The sequence below is a fragment of the Scatophagus argus genome, chromosome 11 (assembly GCF_020382885.2).
Source record: "Scatophagus argus isolate fScaArg1 chromosome 11, fScaArg1.pri, whole genome shotgun sequence".
Classification (NCBI taxonomy): Eukaryota; Metazoa; Chordata; class Actinopteri; family Scatophagidae; genus Scatophagus; species Scatophagus argus.
The window spans coordinates 11796110-11813393 of NC_058503.1; the positions used below are offsets into that span (position 1 = coordinate 11796110).

The 17284-nt window shown below is 37.3% G+C and overlaps 2 protein-coding genes and 1 long non-coding RNA gene across 4 annotated transcripts in view; 2 read left to right on the top strand and 1 right to left on the bottom strand.

The window, feature by feature from the left end:
• hoxd12a (homeobox D12a) overlaps positions 1 to 1827 on the bottom strand; it is a 21283-nt gene extending 19456 nt beyond the window's left edge. Inside the window, exon 1 of the mRNA XM_046404760.1 lies at positions 1651 to 1827. The gene's annotated coding sequence lies outside the window, so the exon portion shown is untranslated. The remainder of the gene's footprint in view (positions 1 to 1650) is intronic.
• Positions 1828 to 3463: 1636 nt separating this feature from the next.
• On the top strand, positions 3464 to 4883 carry LOC124067433. The gene is made up of 2 exons (XR_006844757.1): positions 3464 to 3696; positions 3809 to 4883. It is a non-coding gene; the product is annotated as an uncharacterized LOC124067433 (long non-coding RNA).
• Positions 4884 to 6104: 1221 nt separating this feature from the next.
• On the top strand, positions 6105 to 16043 carry lnpa (limb and neural patterns a). Of its 2 annotated transcripts, none has more exons than XM_046404599.1 (13): positions 6105 to 6280; positions 7286 to 7388; positions 7842 to 7883; positions 10128 to 10315; positions 10443 to 10501; positions 10595 to 10635; positions 12232 to 12315; positions 12412 to 12463; positions 12544 to 12747; positions 13869 to 13959; positions 14284 to 14354; positions 14668 to 14823; positions 15051 to 16043. In XM_046404599.1, exons 2-13 carry the CDS (start codon positions 7362 to 7364, stop codon positions 15221 to 15223), a joined length of 1188 nt encoding a protein of 395 aa, XP_046260555.1. In that variant the 5' UTR covers positions 6105 to 6280; positions 7286 to 7361; the 3' UTR covers positions 15224 to 16043. The 2 variants fall into 2 exon arrangements, with proteins under 2 accessions (XP_046260555.1, XP_046260554.1); XM_046404598.1 differs by having other exon boundaries at positions 6123 to 6280; positions 13854 to 13959.
• Positions 16044 to 17284: the final 1241 nt, after the last annotated feature.

Genomic DNA, 17284 nt, shown 5'->3' on the forward strand with positions numbered 1-17284 from the left:
TCATTCTTAGCCTTACTGACATTCACTTTGCCCCTCTCACACTGGAATTCTAATGACATGGTGCTCTATGGGAACTTCTGACAGGATTCAAGTACAGCATACTATTTTATTGGTTGACTCCGCAAGAATCAAAATCCCCTAAAGAGTGATTTGAGGTTGGTTTTTAATTAATCATAATTTGATTATAATGATCAAAACTTTTTCTTCCATGGTTCTTTTCACTGCAGTCATTATGTTGTAGAACTGCCTCTGGTGTATTTCATTGAGTCGAGGCCCCAAGAGGTTTCTTAGTTCAGATTTTAGCTTGACAAAATGTGGTGCAGTGAAGCCTTGAATTATTTAGGCTAAGGCTTGCATAAAAGACAAGTCAGATTATTTTGCGAGCAATGAGACCAAAGATGAGGAAAAGATGCTGACCTGCCTGAAGCCTGTTGCTACAAGTATGTTTAAATCAATGTTCTCAACACTGAGTACATTTATAGTGGTTGATGGACTCAAACAAACGTGCAGATACTTTTTAATTTTGCCCACAGGATGCTATGAGACAACTTTTCCCCGATGACCTCTTCAATGTTGGGATTTTCCTGCCATTTGAAGATGTTGAAGTGAAATCAAATCACATCTTTTCAAATGTACCTGATATGCCCCTGAATAGTTTCACTTTTGCAGATAAGAATAAAATAACTATAATAAAATGTTATAAAAGAGTTATTAGGTTTGACCTTCAGTTTATTTGCTAAATAATTAAAATGAATATGAAATGAGTTAAATAACTTCATATCACCTTTACCGCACACAGTCAATGTTTCGGGTGTTTAATTGCATTATATATACTCCATTTAAAAAATAATCTGTCCTGAAAGATGAAAATACAAAGTAAAAAAAAAATATTTGACTGATGCTGGTACACAGTCATCCCCGAAACAATTAACTAAAAAAAAATCTGTTAAGCGATCACACAAAAATCCAAAATTGCCCTGAGGAAGTTTTGCTTGCTTGCAACATTGCTCACAGTAGCCTAATACAAGCACAAGTAGTGTCATTTTGGGTTATATTTATGAACTTGACACTTTATGGCAAAGCAGGAATGTCTACTCAGTTTTAGCCAACACATCACTCATATACAAATTCCAAAAACAGCATTGCTCCCCAACTTCTATTGCTGCTTGACACACTGTTAGCCAGTCGTTATTACTCTTCCGTTTCCCCAATCCTTTATATGTTGTCCATTTTCACCAAATAAAAAATGGTTCCATATTTCCTAACAGCCATTGGCTTTGTCACCTCCAGGCTCACAGACTGCATTATGCACTGTTTAAGCATAGCACTCAAAACCTACAATATTCAACCCAGTTTTTATGTTACTCCCATGAAAAAGTATGATTAAGACTGACAATCTTCTAGCAACTTTAAAGACAATATCACACTCATTACAGGGACACACTTTTTGCTAATATATGTTTTGCATATCTACATCTAGATCAGATGTGCCCTCCAAATTTGGGCAAAAGGCTGCATTTCTTAAGTTTACTCAGAGAATTGAGAAGGAGGTACCTTTGTTGACGGGCTGTGACCAATCTTGAAACTCAGAGTTTAAAGGACAAAGCACCTAAACTAAGATGCTGCTGTTTCCTTTTCCTTTTTACTCACCTTGTGTTACCATCTCAGACATGGGCACAAGTGTTTCCACATCAACACATCCTTCCTTTATATCCATTCTTTATTGAGTCCCCTAGTGATGGACTTGATGTAGAGGAAGTAGTGAACCCTTTCTTGTCCTCAGCGAGGAAATTGGGAGACGGGATCAGCTCACGATGAAATCAACCAGCCTGCACAGCCAAGAAAAAGAAGAATCTTTCAGTACGTGCAGATGAAAGCATGAATTCCTGAACATGAACACACAAAAGTCTGTTTTAAAAGGACTGGCAGCATAGTTAGTAATGGAGGACCAACAAGCTAACAGTATCTAGCTACAGCCACTTGCTATGACAACAGTGGGAGTAGGTGCATCCCTCATTGTGGCTGCTTGACTGGCACAGAAACACCACTTGTTGCTATGGCTTCATTTGACAGCTATAAAGTATGACTGACTGGCTACTCTATACAATAGGCTAAGAGTCACTTTAAATAGGCTAAGATACTAACACCCATCAGAAAAAATAAGCCAACACAATCAATCCAATTAAGTAGACCTGCACAAGCTCTGTATATATTAGATACTGTATAATGTAACATATAATGCAGTGTATTGTATAGGGTTGTACAAGGAAATTAGGTACCTTATATTGATTGATAATAGTCATGTCATGGTCACTCTTCCATACTGATGCTCAGGAATTAACTAGCCTACATTAGTTGCAATGATAAGTGTTATCTACTGTATTATTTTTTTCAGCCACAGAATCTAAACCATGAAAAAGCAAATGAGAATCAGCAATCAAACTGATGCCAATATTTCTACATTGTTGTCAAGCTAACTGCTTTATCTTCACACAGTGCAATAAATACATTTGGGTTAACAACTGAACGGTTAAAAAACTCTTCACTAATTTGTGCTAACTGTTAGGTAATCAAACTAATGCTAACATTTCTATATCACTGTCAAGATAACTGCATTATCTTCAAACAGAACTAATATTTATTATATTTTGGTTGGCATAGCTGCTGAAATGTTACTAAAATTTCCCCTGATACATGTTAACTGTTAGCTAATTAAATTAATGTAAACCCTTCCAAATCCCTGTCAAGCTAATTACTTTAACTTCAAACAGAACAAACATTCATTACATTTTGGTTGGCATAGCTGCTGAAATTTTACAAACATTTTCAGTGACACATGCTAACTGTTAGCTAATCAAACGAATGCTAATATGTATACATTATTATCAAGCTAGCTGCTTCACCTTTTTCCAGAATAAACATTAAATACATTTAGGTCAACAAAACTCTTTACTGACATGTAGAAACTATTATGAACTTAGTTTATCAGAGCCAGGCCACAGCCAGGCAGCCAGCCACAACAAAGTGTGTGCATACCCATGCTGTGGTCACAGCAAGTGGCTGTGGCAACTGTTGGATATTAGAAAGAAGATGTTAAATGAGTTTATTTAGAATATTTGCCATCTATAATGCAGCATTCAAAATGTTAATATATCATCTGAAGTTTAAGCACACATGTGTAGCCAAGGTTCCTAGTCATTGCTCACCTGAATTGGACCAGTGCAACATCACAACACAGTGATGACATGTTGGCTTGTACATGAGGATAAGTGCGAAGCACAGCCGAGCCTTAGCTCATTTGTTAGGTAGAAATTTATTATATTAGCATGTACATGAGGACAGCACAGACAAAGAACAGCAAAACCAAATGACTGGGCAGCCACCCCTTATATACCCTCCCAGCACAGGACTAGGCCTGGAACAAACCAACAGTGGGGGAGTTCACTACATGCATACACATAAAAAGAAAATACAGTCAAACAGATTTACAATTTATACAATTATGTTCAAATGTGGGTGAGTAATTACAAAGACAAACAACTATGTAATCACCAGCTTCAAATAAAACCCTTGTGTCAGAAACAGATTTATGTTCTCCCTGCTTTTCAAACATGGTAGACCCAGGAAGTATAAAATGATATCAGCTCCTTTGCAGACCCCTTTTGCATGATGACCACAAAGAAAATTAGTAACAAGGTAAGGTAATACTTTAATGATCCAACAATGTTTGTGGTGCTTAACTTACCATCAAATTAGACACTCTACTTATGGTCAGTGGATGTTAACTGTTGTTTCATACTTTGTGTAGGTCTGACTTCCATTGTTGCCAAGAGCTGCAACCAGAAGCAATTGTTCTACATGAAACCAAACCCAAACCAAGATGCTCTCCTGCCTGTTGATGGCCAAGTTTTATTACTTTTATTACTACTTGTGTGTCATCTGACTAAGTCGGATGCCTACAATGTTTCACTGTGTCTTACCTAGCCAATGCAATTTTACTAACCTATTTTTTTAGGTCATCAAGTTACATTAATTTAATTAATTTGCACTTTCATGTCAGTGTTATAGAGAGACTAGACAAGGTATAAACTGTAGCTCAGCCAAGGCACAGGGTAATTTATGTCCTTGTTCAGAATTCACCTGACAACGTGGCATTCACCATTAATTTTTTTTTTTATGGAGCTCTGGAGGGAGTGAATTGTGTAACAGGAAGTGGCAACAAAATGTAGATGTTGTTTTCATGATGGAAGAACTGTCAAATTAACATGAACCTTTCAAAAAAATGTCTTGGTCAGCATGGACATACTATGAACCTATAGCATCAATGGGGTTTTCATTAAAATCTTACATGTCTGTATGTTGTTTTTCTGTATGTGTGCTGATTAGCAGTTCAGTTTTAATAGGTGGTTTAAAAATCAGCTGTAAAGTTATCAGCTATCCCATGAGGTTAATCAAAGCACAAACGGTATGTTATTCTTAAATTGTGAAAAGGATTGCTTAAGTCGTCACCACAGCCCTGCCAACCAAAGAGGCTTCAGCAGAGCAGCATGAACAGTCAGCCGTTGAGTGCCACTTTGAAAGAAAATGTGAATGTATCTTTTAACCTACCGTTGGCACATGGATTATTTGAACTGTTGTAATGAAAACCAGAGCACACTAGCTAGACTCAGCTGAGGTTGGCAAGAGGAATCGAGCAACCACATCAGGTGTCTTTTGAAGAGAGATTTTTCACCCTCATGTTCAAACTCTTGCCTGTGGACGATGTAGTGTTGTCTTTCAAATATGCAGTAAATGAATTACAAATGATGTCCGAGCCATTTTTTCCTTTTAAATAGCACAAATATGGTGTTTAACTGTCATTAAAGCAAATATTTTTGTTCTCATTTAAGTTGTTGGAACTCATTCTTTTTATGTTTCCATTGTTTTGTCCATTTTTTATTCCTGTTTTCACCAAATAATGGCCTTTTTGTGATCTGCTTCAGCTTTTATGAGCACCCTCCGGCCTGGTACTGTGCTCACATACTCACTAATGAATCCCACTGTTTAGGTTATATTTGTAATTTTATGTGTTAAATCTGCAAATCAGCTTGGGAAATTATGCCTAGTGGCATTTTACAATGTTACACAGGATTTTGGATTAGATGTGGGATTTAAATTAATAAGTGAATGCATTTTGTTTAGGGTACACCTATCCAAAAACAAAAAAACTTCAAGAGTCAAAAGTCAGGCAAAAGATCATCGCATTAGGCTGAGAACTCCCAGCAAATTGAAATTTAATAGAACAAAGTTTTAATCCAACAAAGACATCTGTCACGCGTTCGGCAACATCTGTTAGATTGAAATGTTGCTCTGTTAAATTTGCTGGGGAGCTATCAGTCCACTGCAGTTGGACTTTTGCATTTTATGTGCAAAATTAATAAATATATTGCTTGCTTTAAATTTTAAAAAGATCAAAGACAGTATTGTCCATTTATAGTAACAATGTCAACACCATTTAAATTTAATTTAAAATCTACAAAGTTTGGCAACCACTACATTACATTAATTTGGCAGATTAGTTTGTTCAAAGTGACAAAGTGATATTTTTGGTACAGTCTCCATATGCTATGAGAAAAATCTGGGGGTCAGTGGATCACAGAATGACCCAAATAAAGGTCCAACAAGGGACAACCACCAGTACCACCCTAACACTCTTAGTAGGCCTGGCTGATATGAAAAAAATATATATTATCACAATACAGAAGACCTCCATCCAATAATTAGAATATATAACAATATCTCTTTTCACATGTCAGATAGCTCATCTTATTGGACTGCATGATGTCAGTCAAGTCCAACTAGACCTTTTAGCAGTCAGTAACAAACCACTGAAGGATAAATCTGACTTATTTAATTCGACATTAAGATTTAAATGACATGCAATAATTTGTGTATTTTGGTTTATTGATACAGACATGCTGGTGTATACACTGCTACAAATACAACTACAGCAACAACTACTGCTGCCACGATTATCACCAGCATAAACAAGAAGTGACTGACTAGACTATGTGACATACATCACACTCAGAACAAGTGAATCACAAAACATAACTTTAACATGTAGTGGGTCCCATCAGACACGTACTCATACTTGTGAGGGCCCAGCAGCGCTTATGTGCCATGCTTCTCCTTTAGTGGACACTCCCCCATCTTGGTTCACACACCCTCCGTTTACAGACTGGAGCACTGCAGTCTTGACTGCCACAGGCTGTTAAAATCGGACAACTCCACTGCCAAGGTAAGTACACTGCTGTATTTCAAAACACTTGGCTGTTATTCGCTCTCCAGCCAATATAATAATACTTTGCTGCATGCAAAGCCGGGATGAAGGTTAACTAGCTAAGTTAGCCGTGACTTATTTTAAGTTATCATGATGAACTTCGGGCTTCTTAGCATTACCAGCTAACGGGGTTAGCTGACCATGGTAAGCTAGCTTTACGGCAATGCTAGCGCTAACGGTTTAGTGCACTGATGCATTAAGTGGATTAAGAAGTTATTTAGAATACGTTAGCTGCAAATAGCAACATCACAAACTTTGTCTGTGGGGTAACCGGTGTTGTTGGGTTAACGCTTATTACAGTTACTGTTGGCGTGAAACGATAGTTGCCTCCGAAAACAAAGTTAAGTTGTTAAGTTTGCCAATATAAGTTAGCATGGACAACGTAGTTGGCTGTTAAAGTTTTAACAGTGGTATTTGAACTTCACAGGCGACGTTAGGAAAGTTTCAGTTAATCAAAAATACCGTGTTTAGCGCGGCAATGGGTTCAGTTGAAGTTGTGAAAGGTAGTATGTGGCAGTCTTACCTAACGTATGTTATTGTTTGTTGTAGTGGAGCAGGTATACGTGTTTAAAAATACTTTATCGTAATACAGCAGCACTGGGATAAATCTTAATTCGCTTCAGATTTGTTTTAACAGTTTTTGAGAGGATTACGTTCATATCCGTATTTGGAGGCAGTTATTTGTGGTCCTGTTCCGTTGCATCGTGTTACTGAAGCATGTTTAAGCTACTTTGTCAACCGTATTTAGCGCTTTCAGTAATGGGAGACGACATTGTAGAAATGTTAGTATATATTCTAAGGATCTTAACCCAAGTATAGTATTGTAATCCAACCAACATTCTCCAAAGTTGAAGGTTGAATCAACACCACTGTAATTTTTATTCAAATCACCGCCATGTTCCTTATAAATAATATGATAATGATAATGCAGTGTATATTCAAGCCAGTCACTGTTGTCAACAGGTGGAGAGATTATCTGTCAGAGAAAACCAGAGGAGGCTCCCAGAAACAGGATATCCTTGACTCTCTCGTTAACAACATGGGAGCTGTCATCTCACGGTGGAAGGTTTGTTTTGAAACTTTTGCTGATAATGTCTTTCTACCTCATGCTGTCGTGATAGAAATCATGTTATTACACCTTAGATGGCAATATTTTCTACCTTCTGTGTTAATGATCTTTTAGTTTGTAAGCTCATGTAGGACTTTCATAGATACTTTTACCACACCATGTTTTAAGCACAGTGGTCACATGTTTAGATAGATCTCCATATACTCAGAATTCAGATGTTTTTGCTAATATTCCCTCTCACATCACCATTTCTTGGCTTATCGGGTATATAATTTTGCAAGCACAGGCTCACTAATGATAAAAACAATGGAGAAAAGCATATGATACAGACTCAACATGTGCAGAAGCGGAAAAATGAAACGGGAAGTGAATCAGACCATTTCAACACTGTTATGGCAGATGTTGTCATTTCTTCGCTCTGACAGGGATTTCAAAATGTTTGCTTTACAGGCTAAACAATCCACTGTGGAGATTTTGGAAGGAATCGATAAGGTATGCGTTTAATCTAAAAGACTTGTCAGATAGGTTGCCAGAAGTGCTGCTTTGAATTCTTTAAAACAAATTTTATCTGAAACAAATTACTTTTGAAAGGTGTTTAATGTCTTCCATTTGCATGAGGTGTGAGAAAACATGCTGTACTTAAGCATGACAAATCCGTGCTTGAAAAATGTTATAATATTTACAACCCAACCTTTGCTGTGGGTAGGGATAAAACCCCACAAACAATTTTACAAACATTACTCATACAAAATGTATGTAGACTGGCACTAGACTCTTTTTAACATAAATATAATAATTTATACAGAAGATAATCTTTACATGCATTTTGAATTACCATGGAGATAACACAGTATGACTTTTTATTGTCATCTTTTATTGGAAATAAAAAAGAGGAATTTTAATTATGGCCAGTGATGTTTATAATACCCACATAATCCCGAAACACCCACATGTTCTGTACAACTGTGGTTTGACTATTTATCCAGACACTCCAGCAGTCTGCACTGCATGCAGTTAGGGCACTGTGTAATAATCCCTCAGTGCACTTGAAAACCTTAACGAGTGCCACTGCAGCTAATGGGTTGGTCTGTGAACTTGGATGTCACAAAAAGGACAAATTGGGTAATAATTTTACCATTCATCTTACCTTAGTTTGCAGAGTTTAGCCCACATGTGGGTTTGTTTACAACATTTCTGATCATTCAACCGGCCCTCTATGTTTTACCTCATTTAATCACCATCGCCATGTTCTTATCAGTTATTTTAGTGAGTACGGTATTATCATAACCAACAGAACTAATGGAACCATGAAATTAAAACTCTAGTCAATTTTTCCTTTACTTAACTGTTTTTGACAAAGAAAATGCTGTAGAAGACACCTAAGTATGTATTTTTTTGACCGTGAGCATGTCAATGAATGTCAAATCAGCTCTTCGTTGGCTGAATGAGTGGGCTTTAGTGCTCTTCTACTGCTAAGCTAGTGTTAGGCTATTTTCAGCGTCTGTCCTTAGAGCAAAAGACCCTACACATAGACTGAAGTGGTCATCTGTCACTGAAGTTGCCAAGAGATGAGTGTTGGACCTGTTAGTTTCTTCTGGAAAAATCCTGTCATCTACTGTGAAAGAATATTTAATTTATTTTATTTATATATATTTTTTTAAAGATTTTTCATGTGTATGATTGCACCATACGTGCACAAACACATACTGTAGTGCTGAATGTGAGATTAGTCCAAGCAATGCTAAGAGTGACAGACACACATGTTACTGCAGGACCACAGTTACCACAGTGGGTCCTGTGCTGTGCTATTCTTAGATGTGGTAATGAGTACTTGAACTTAACCTTTCCATATAAAAAAAATAATGAATGAGCCTTTTGTTATTTGCGAAATGATAATGAAGTGCGTAATTTCTGACAGATGAGAAATTTGATCATGATCCAATCAAAACATTTGCTTTGTATACTCCTGTGAGTTAATGCCATATTTGAATTATACTTCTCTAATATGCTGCATGTTCACCTTTTTTGATTTTCAATCCTGCTAAACACAGTGGCATACATTGTACAAAGTTCAACAGCTAATCCTAACAGAATTTGCTTCTTTTTGCGTCTATTTAAAGAGAGACATGGCGTGATGGCAGTGGTGAATACACTGGATTTACAGTATGAAATATAGAGCTGCAAGTTTGACGAAAAATAAAACTGTTAAAACATTATCAGTTCAGTTTCAGGCATATCCTGATTTAGAGTATCATAAAACCAGGACAAATACTTTGGTTTTCCCAGAGGCTTGTACTACATTTCAAGCAAGTTTTATTCAAATATTTAGGGAAAAAAATATGAGATGAAGCCCGAGCCCTACTGGAAAAACCTGCTGTGAAACATAACTATAACATTAACAATCCAGACCTGAGAGCCAGAACAGAAACATGGCAGCCTAAAGAGTTAGTTTGACTTACTAAGATGTCATGTGTTTATAGTTTTAATTTTGTGTGAAGTTAGGTTTTGAATGTAAACTTCACAACTGTGTGTATAGATAATATGTTCAGGATGCTTTGTTGTGGTTGAGTTTGACTGCAGCCCTGTTGGAAGATGTGGTCATAGAACGTACAGTTGAAACCACATTGACTTCTGTTGTGTTGACTCTAAAGTGAACTCAGTGTTGAGAAATGCATGTTTTCAATTACAGGATGCACGATTAAATTAATTTAGCACTCATCTCATTTTTCTTGACAGGATATACAGACTCTGGAGGAATACAGTGAGAAGTATCAAAGGCAGTTGAAGATATGGGTTGGGCGGCTGCTTCTGTACTCGTTCCTTTCCTACCTGATCACATGTGTAGTTGTGTATTTCTGGTACCTGCCGGAACAGTTGATGGGACGGCTCATATTGTCTCTTCCCTTCCTATTATTTCCATTATTGTAAGTGAACAAGGTGACCAATCATGTGTTGTCCAAACTGAAACTACAATGTAACCAATCAACCAATGTCTTTTTTTTTTTTTTTTTTTTTTTTTTAACCAATTAACCTTTTTTTTTGTCCTTTTAGAGTTTGGTTACTTCGAAAAATGCTTATAATTATTTTTTCACGAAGAACTGAAAAAAATGGTATGTTATTTTGCTATTTATAGACAGTACAACTTGCGACATAATTTACATTTTTTGTGTTCAAACTGATGTTGAATTTTCACTCTTTTTCAGATGAAAAATTGGAGGATTTGAAAGCTCAGAAAAGGAAAATAGTAAGTTATGTTCTCTTGTATTGTTGATTGAGTTTTCATTTATGATATGTAGATTTCCTGTGGTTCTTAAGGTTAACAGTCTGGCATTTAAGTATGGACAGAGTTGCCATTAAATGAAAAGGACTCAAACATTACTACACCACTTTTCACCAGTTATATAATAATCATTTTCATGCACCATCATAAATATGAGGATCAAGCACATACAAAATAGTTTTCGTGCCACAAAGCTGAAATGCCTAAAGAGTGAATTTGTCACATCAGTTTACATGGTTCTTTTCACATTTTAGTGGGTGCATCAGAGATGGAAACAACACATTTTAATTTCAGTAACACATTTAATGACTTTTAGTTCCTCATTTACCAGTTTCTCCTATTTTTGGGTCAACTAATATTACACCTGAGCGACAAAGTGCCCAACATCATTCAACAAAAACTACCATTTGAAAAGTTAATGAGGCTGAGCCCATTCATGGAACAAATTATAGTTTCAAACAAAAGAGCCATTTAATGAATAATAAAATATCTATTTTCTTTAATAACCTTTTTCTTTAGACTAAATGAGGCATATTTCCATACCATAGATGAAAATGTTGGTCAGGTGTAGCTGCTTGAGATTTTTAGAAAGATGAAATATTTTCAGAGACGATGTATCACAAAACACTGAGAGACAGCTGAAAACAGTGAGCTCTTGGCAGATAGTAGAAAGTGTGTTAAATTTGTTTTTATGTGTTTTGCTATTCCGATTCACCATGTCACTCAGTATAGCTCTCATAGTTATAAAGCCATTACAGAAAAGTTTTTCAGCACCACAAGCACCCTGCAGATTTTCTCTCTAATGTCTCTGAAATTACCTCTGTGAGCTTGAGAGATCTGCAAATTGACATAAAAAAATAAATAAACACAAAATAAAATTGTCATACCTCTGTGGCTTGCACCATGGTCAGATAAGTGAGAGAAACATAACGAAATCTAATCTCTGTGGGATGCATTATATTTTGATGTCTGGTGGTCTCCACTGAAGTGAAGCCTTGCAGTATTGCTGTGATTGATCCTGTCAGCTTTTTGCAGCACAATACTTGCTGATCTAGGATTCATACAGACAGCATTTGAGTGGTACAGTGACTTAACCCAGTAAACCACTCTGCTAATGTGACTTTAATTAATAGCATTTAGTGCAGGAACAAAATAAATCTGAGAAATTGCTTGTCATCCTCTGTCAAGTCTAATAACTTTCAATAATTAGGGCTGATGGATTTTCACACTCTCCATTATCGATGTAGTGAATGTAATTATTCTTCATATTATATGTAAACATTTTGAAATGTTTGGTACTTATTTTAAATGAAGATGTACAATTTAGTGAACTAACTTCCTGGTGCCATTTCTCAGTCACGTTTACTTGTAACGTTATGGTAGGTGATTCTAAGATATTAATGTGTGTTTATAAACCACCTATTAATTACATCAGATGATCATCAAATAATTACTGGGGAATAGAGCTATTATTTTACAAATGATTGCTTTATGCAGTGTATTGAAAAAATGATGGTGGCATTTATCCTAAAATATGTTTTAATACCTTGTTTTTCCCAGCTTGAAGAAGTTATGGAAACTGAGACATATAAAAATGCTAAATTGATTCTGGAGAGATTTGATCCCGATTCCAAGAAAAAAATGGTGAGTTGTTTGGTTTTTATTATGAAACATAAAACACGCAATAATTGTGTTCCACATTAAATGGTGCTTTTGCACTCTCTTGTTATCCGTATAAAGGAGCTTGAATCCACTCCTATTGGACCTCAGATGACTCCAAAAGCTGGACAAGGTAGCAGTGAGTCCTGAAGACGACCACACTGTTTTTTTTCTTCCTATTTTTAAGCAAACCTGCAATGTTTTCTGCATTAGAGCTCCGCCAGCGCAATGTCATCCCAAAAACCCCTGCAAGTGGAGCTGCTGCCCGCCCTCCTCTTGCCTCTGGGCCCACCTATCCTGGACGATCTTCCCACTCTGCTCCAGGCGGACCCCCAGAGAGGAACCTGTCGGCTATAGCTGCTCAGCAGAGCTTGATGAGGAAGCCTGTGACCCCTGGAACACCTGTTCCAGGAGTCGGTGAGTTACCTGCACACAGGGGGACCACATCATAATGTGGTCGATTAAGGTGTGATTTACTCTTCCCTGGCGCTGTGTCCCCAGTTGCTCAAGGCTCTATGGTTTGTGTTGTCAGAAAGGTTAGTGTATGTTATACAGTAGTTGTAATGAATAATTATGTGAAATATTTTACTAAAAGGTCCAACCTTACTTGGACAGGTACGATTGTGAACTGGGATCAGAAATGGGTAACAACTTTTCATATAGTCAGAACCTGGGGGGTGAGCATATGATGCTTGTTTTGTACGTCTTTGGTTTCTTTCAAAGATTTCAAAAGCCAGCCAGCGAACACGATGAAAAACTTTCCATAGCACAGTTGTTGTAAATGGGAGACATCTGTGGAGTGTGGAGGCATTGAATATTAAATTTGAATTATTTCTGGACTATGAACACTCAATTGAAGATGCAAATAAGTGCAAACAGTACAGGAAATGTGTTCCTAGAGGAAGCTGCATGCTGTAATTGCCATGTGGAATGCCAACTGTGAGGTATGCAGGAATCAGGATTACATTAACTATGATTAATTAGCCAGACCTGCGTTTGTTCTCTGGGCAATGGTGGTGGAATCTCACTAAATGTCTTTTAATGCTTGGTGAAATTGCCTTTGGCATTGGGAACACCTCACAAATGGTTTACATGACTTGATGTAATCACCTGCTTCTGTGGAAAATTGAAAGTGAAAAGCAATTTGATACAAAGAGTCACCACAGAGTTTCCATATGTTGGTAAATTAATAACCAGCAGGATACCGAGACTCTGCCAAGTCTCACAGAAATGACCAGTCATCTTCCTATGATTGCTCTTGATGTTAGATTATATTAATTACTACTCACCAAAACAGCAGGGATTCTGGACGTGCTTTGCAAGTGAGATCCAATGTTAAGCCATTAAGAAAATGGGGCATGCTTTTTTTTGTGTGTGTGTGTGTAAAATCCATCATAGTTTGTGCAGTAAACAGTAAATTTCATCCTCCTGATTTCACAGAGTTTTTACTGTAGCCAGCCCAAGTTTATAGCAGTTTGTATTCAAGGCTGTAGAATGTGTTTAAAAAGCATTAATGTTGACAGGGATGCACCCCCCAGGACCACCCCTGGCCAGACCCGTGCTCCCAAGGGAAAGAGGCGCTATGGATAGAGTCATTGAGTATCTTGTTGGAGATGGCCCTCAGAACAGGTAGACAATCCCAGATTTCCAGATTTTTATATACAAACTTTGGGGGAGGGGAGGGTAAGTATAACATTTAATGTGTTAGTCATGTTCTTATCAACATTATAAAAATGCAATGCTGATGCAACACCTGAAATTATATCATTTAATCATTTTTGTTAAATTATCCTCTATGCTATGGAAAGAGAAAATGTTAAAACGCTGATATTCCGTCAATATTAAGAGTGAATTTCTTAAAATTTTGTATTGTATGTATCAAAATAATTAGCTTCTATGTAAACGGATGCCAGTCCATTTACTGCATGCTGTCTTAACTGTCTTTCCTCATAGATACGCTCTCATATGTCAGCAGTGTCTGTCTCATAACGGCATGGCATTAAAAGAGGAATTTGAATACGTTGGTAAGACTTGGAGAAACACAACACTCTTTGTCAGTCTCCATCAAACACTGTGCCTTCATTTGCCCTCTAGCATTTGGCAGAGCAGTATATCATATGGCTCTTAAATGCCTCTGCCACTAGCGACCCTTGTAAGCAAAAACGCAGCAAGATGGAATATGCAAACTAGTGCTACACATCAATCTGAAGTGTTTATGCATCTCAGGCATTTTTTGTCATTGGTTCATATTCATGTATATTAATCTGTGTCTGTCTGAGAATCTATTAGCGAGGTTACATAAACTATGTGTATGGCGCTTTATTTGTGTTGTTTCAGCCTTCAGATGTGCATATTGTTATTTCCTGAACCCTGCAAGAAAGACCAGGCCGCAGGCACCCCGGCTTCCCGAGGTCACAGGTGACCTGAAGCCGACATCCGACGCATACTTACCATCGTCTGGTGCTGACGAAGATGACAGCCAGTCTGCTTTAGGTGATTATAACGTACTAGCAGATTTTGTCACAAACAAGGCATACATCTCTGAAGTGTAATGACTATCCATGCAAGCGGTTGTTATCAATATTAGTACATTTAGAAATAAAAATTAAAAATTCTATTGTACGCACAGTTTTGTTACATTTTCTTCTTTTCCTCCATCTTTTTTAGTACTTGATACTTGTTTGAAGTGTGCAAAATGAACAATGATATCTCATTATCAGGGAAAAGCAAACTTGCTGATGCGTCTGCTGAAGCAGACACCCAAGAGCCAGGCACACCAACAACCACAGAGCCCAGCTCTGCGTCAGACGGCCAAACCACCCCTGAGTCACAGGATCTGCCCTCAGAGAAATCTGACGGGGAGCAGGATTTGTCTGCCATGGAAGTGGAATAAAACAGTGTAGAAGTGAGTTCACCACAAGTCCGGCTTATATTTTCCTTTGATCAAATGTGATAACGGTTAACTTGTAAGGAAATGCCTTGAGTTGGAATAACACGGTAAATAAACAAGTCAGCAGCTGATATTTCTTTCGACTTACAGTGCAGAATGTCCTTTCTTTTCGAGAACTGCTTTTATAGATCTAGTTTTAGTGATGGATTGAATATTGAATTGTCAAACACTAGCATTTGGTAGCAGCTGTCAGACAAATGTTCTCCCAGTATGAAAACATGTTCAGCCCATTTTCTTAACATCGAACTGAGAGCGATAAGGACTATATTTGCTAATTTTGCTGTTTTTGATGTGATATAGGAAGAGTCTTTTTTTCCATGTTTTCTTTATTTTGTTTGTTTTTGCCTGACAATATTCTATCTGGGATAAATTGGAGACTACAGAAGCTAAACAGGAACTGTTTTGTGGGAAAATAAATTTTTATTTATGGGAAATTATTTATAAATATTTTTCTACAATTCCGTGCCTTTCATGACGGTGTTGACTAAGGTACTTTGCAGCACGGTGGTGCTAACCTGTTTACACAACCATGGTTCTACAATGGGAAAGCACGTACAGTATGTATTTATTGTTAAAAAACAGATGGAAAGGAGATTTATGTCAGTTCTGTGCACCTGCCCATAAGTGCTTTTTATATTTTCAGTCTCTGCCTCAGAGTATTATTGATAACACAAATAGTAAAGTCATTTAACTGTTTACAGACAGTATGTGTTTGCTGAATTCCTGTTCTGTATGAATAGCTCTAAATAAACTTTTGAGAATATCTGTTGTACATGTGTGCTCAGGATCACAACACGTTCAGATACATGTGGTTTTTATATACTGTAGCTTATTGACACAACTGATTACTGCTGGCTTTAAAATGTGATTCTGCAATAACATGAATAGGAAAGGTCAAACTAACATGAAAATAGCCACCATAACACCAGCACCCATCTATTCCTGCTACCTGTACCGTGTCATGTGTTTTAAAATGCTGCTCCGTTTCTACTCTGGCTGGCTTCTCACCAAGGAGCATATTTAAACAGTCCGTTTTCATTAGCAGGCCAATTTTAGCTTGTGATCATTTTATTTTAGCTCATTGATCATTTCAGACAGCGTAAGATAATGGTGCTGACACAGAGCCTGACCACTCTTGATTGCTTGACCCTCTTCATTTGCAACAAGAAAGTCATTGCGGCTACAAAGTTGCTCTCTGCCATCACATGACCCTTTCCCCTGAAGATAAACCGTAAACTATTGGTGAGGTCAACACCCCACATCTTCTATGGGTTTTGATAATGTATGTTTACAGAGATGTGACCTCCCGGGCCTTGTAATGCATCAATGTGACATCGACAGTAACGCCTGATTCCACCGCATGCTGCTTGAGGTTGACCTCTGACAAGAGCCAAACAGGGAAAAAAAATGGGACATCAATAGGACAATGTTTGGATGTTTTCACACCACGGGGAGGTTGTCCCGTATACATAGCCTGCACATATGTGCATCATCATAAGTAATGTATCACAAAAGATCTCAATGTGCAATGTGTCTGGAAAATGTATGTTTGAGTAATATTTTTGATTCCACACCACTGAATCATTTCTTGACACTTCATAGTAGAATAGTTATTTGTGTGCAGGATTTTCATCTCAATATAAGTGCTTTTTTATCCCCATAATACATGAAGATCTGCACAGAGAGCTGAGAAATCACAGATCACCATGTAAATGTGAGCTGGTATGACAGTAAAAGTTCCTTGAATCCTTGAATCTGGAAACAGCTGGAAAAAGTAGAATCGTGATCTCGGCTGTAGTTAAATATCTGTCTTTTAAAGTGTTACAGTTACGTGGGGACTTGCATTTGTGTGGTGAGATTATTTCTATTGAGTGGAAAACAGAAGGACTATTTAGGCACAATCAATATTTGGGATGGCCCTTAAACTCTCCAATGAGAATATTTATACTATAGTGATCATAATTGACCAGTGACCTCAACCTTCTGCATGAGCAATTCAAAGAA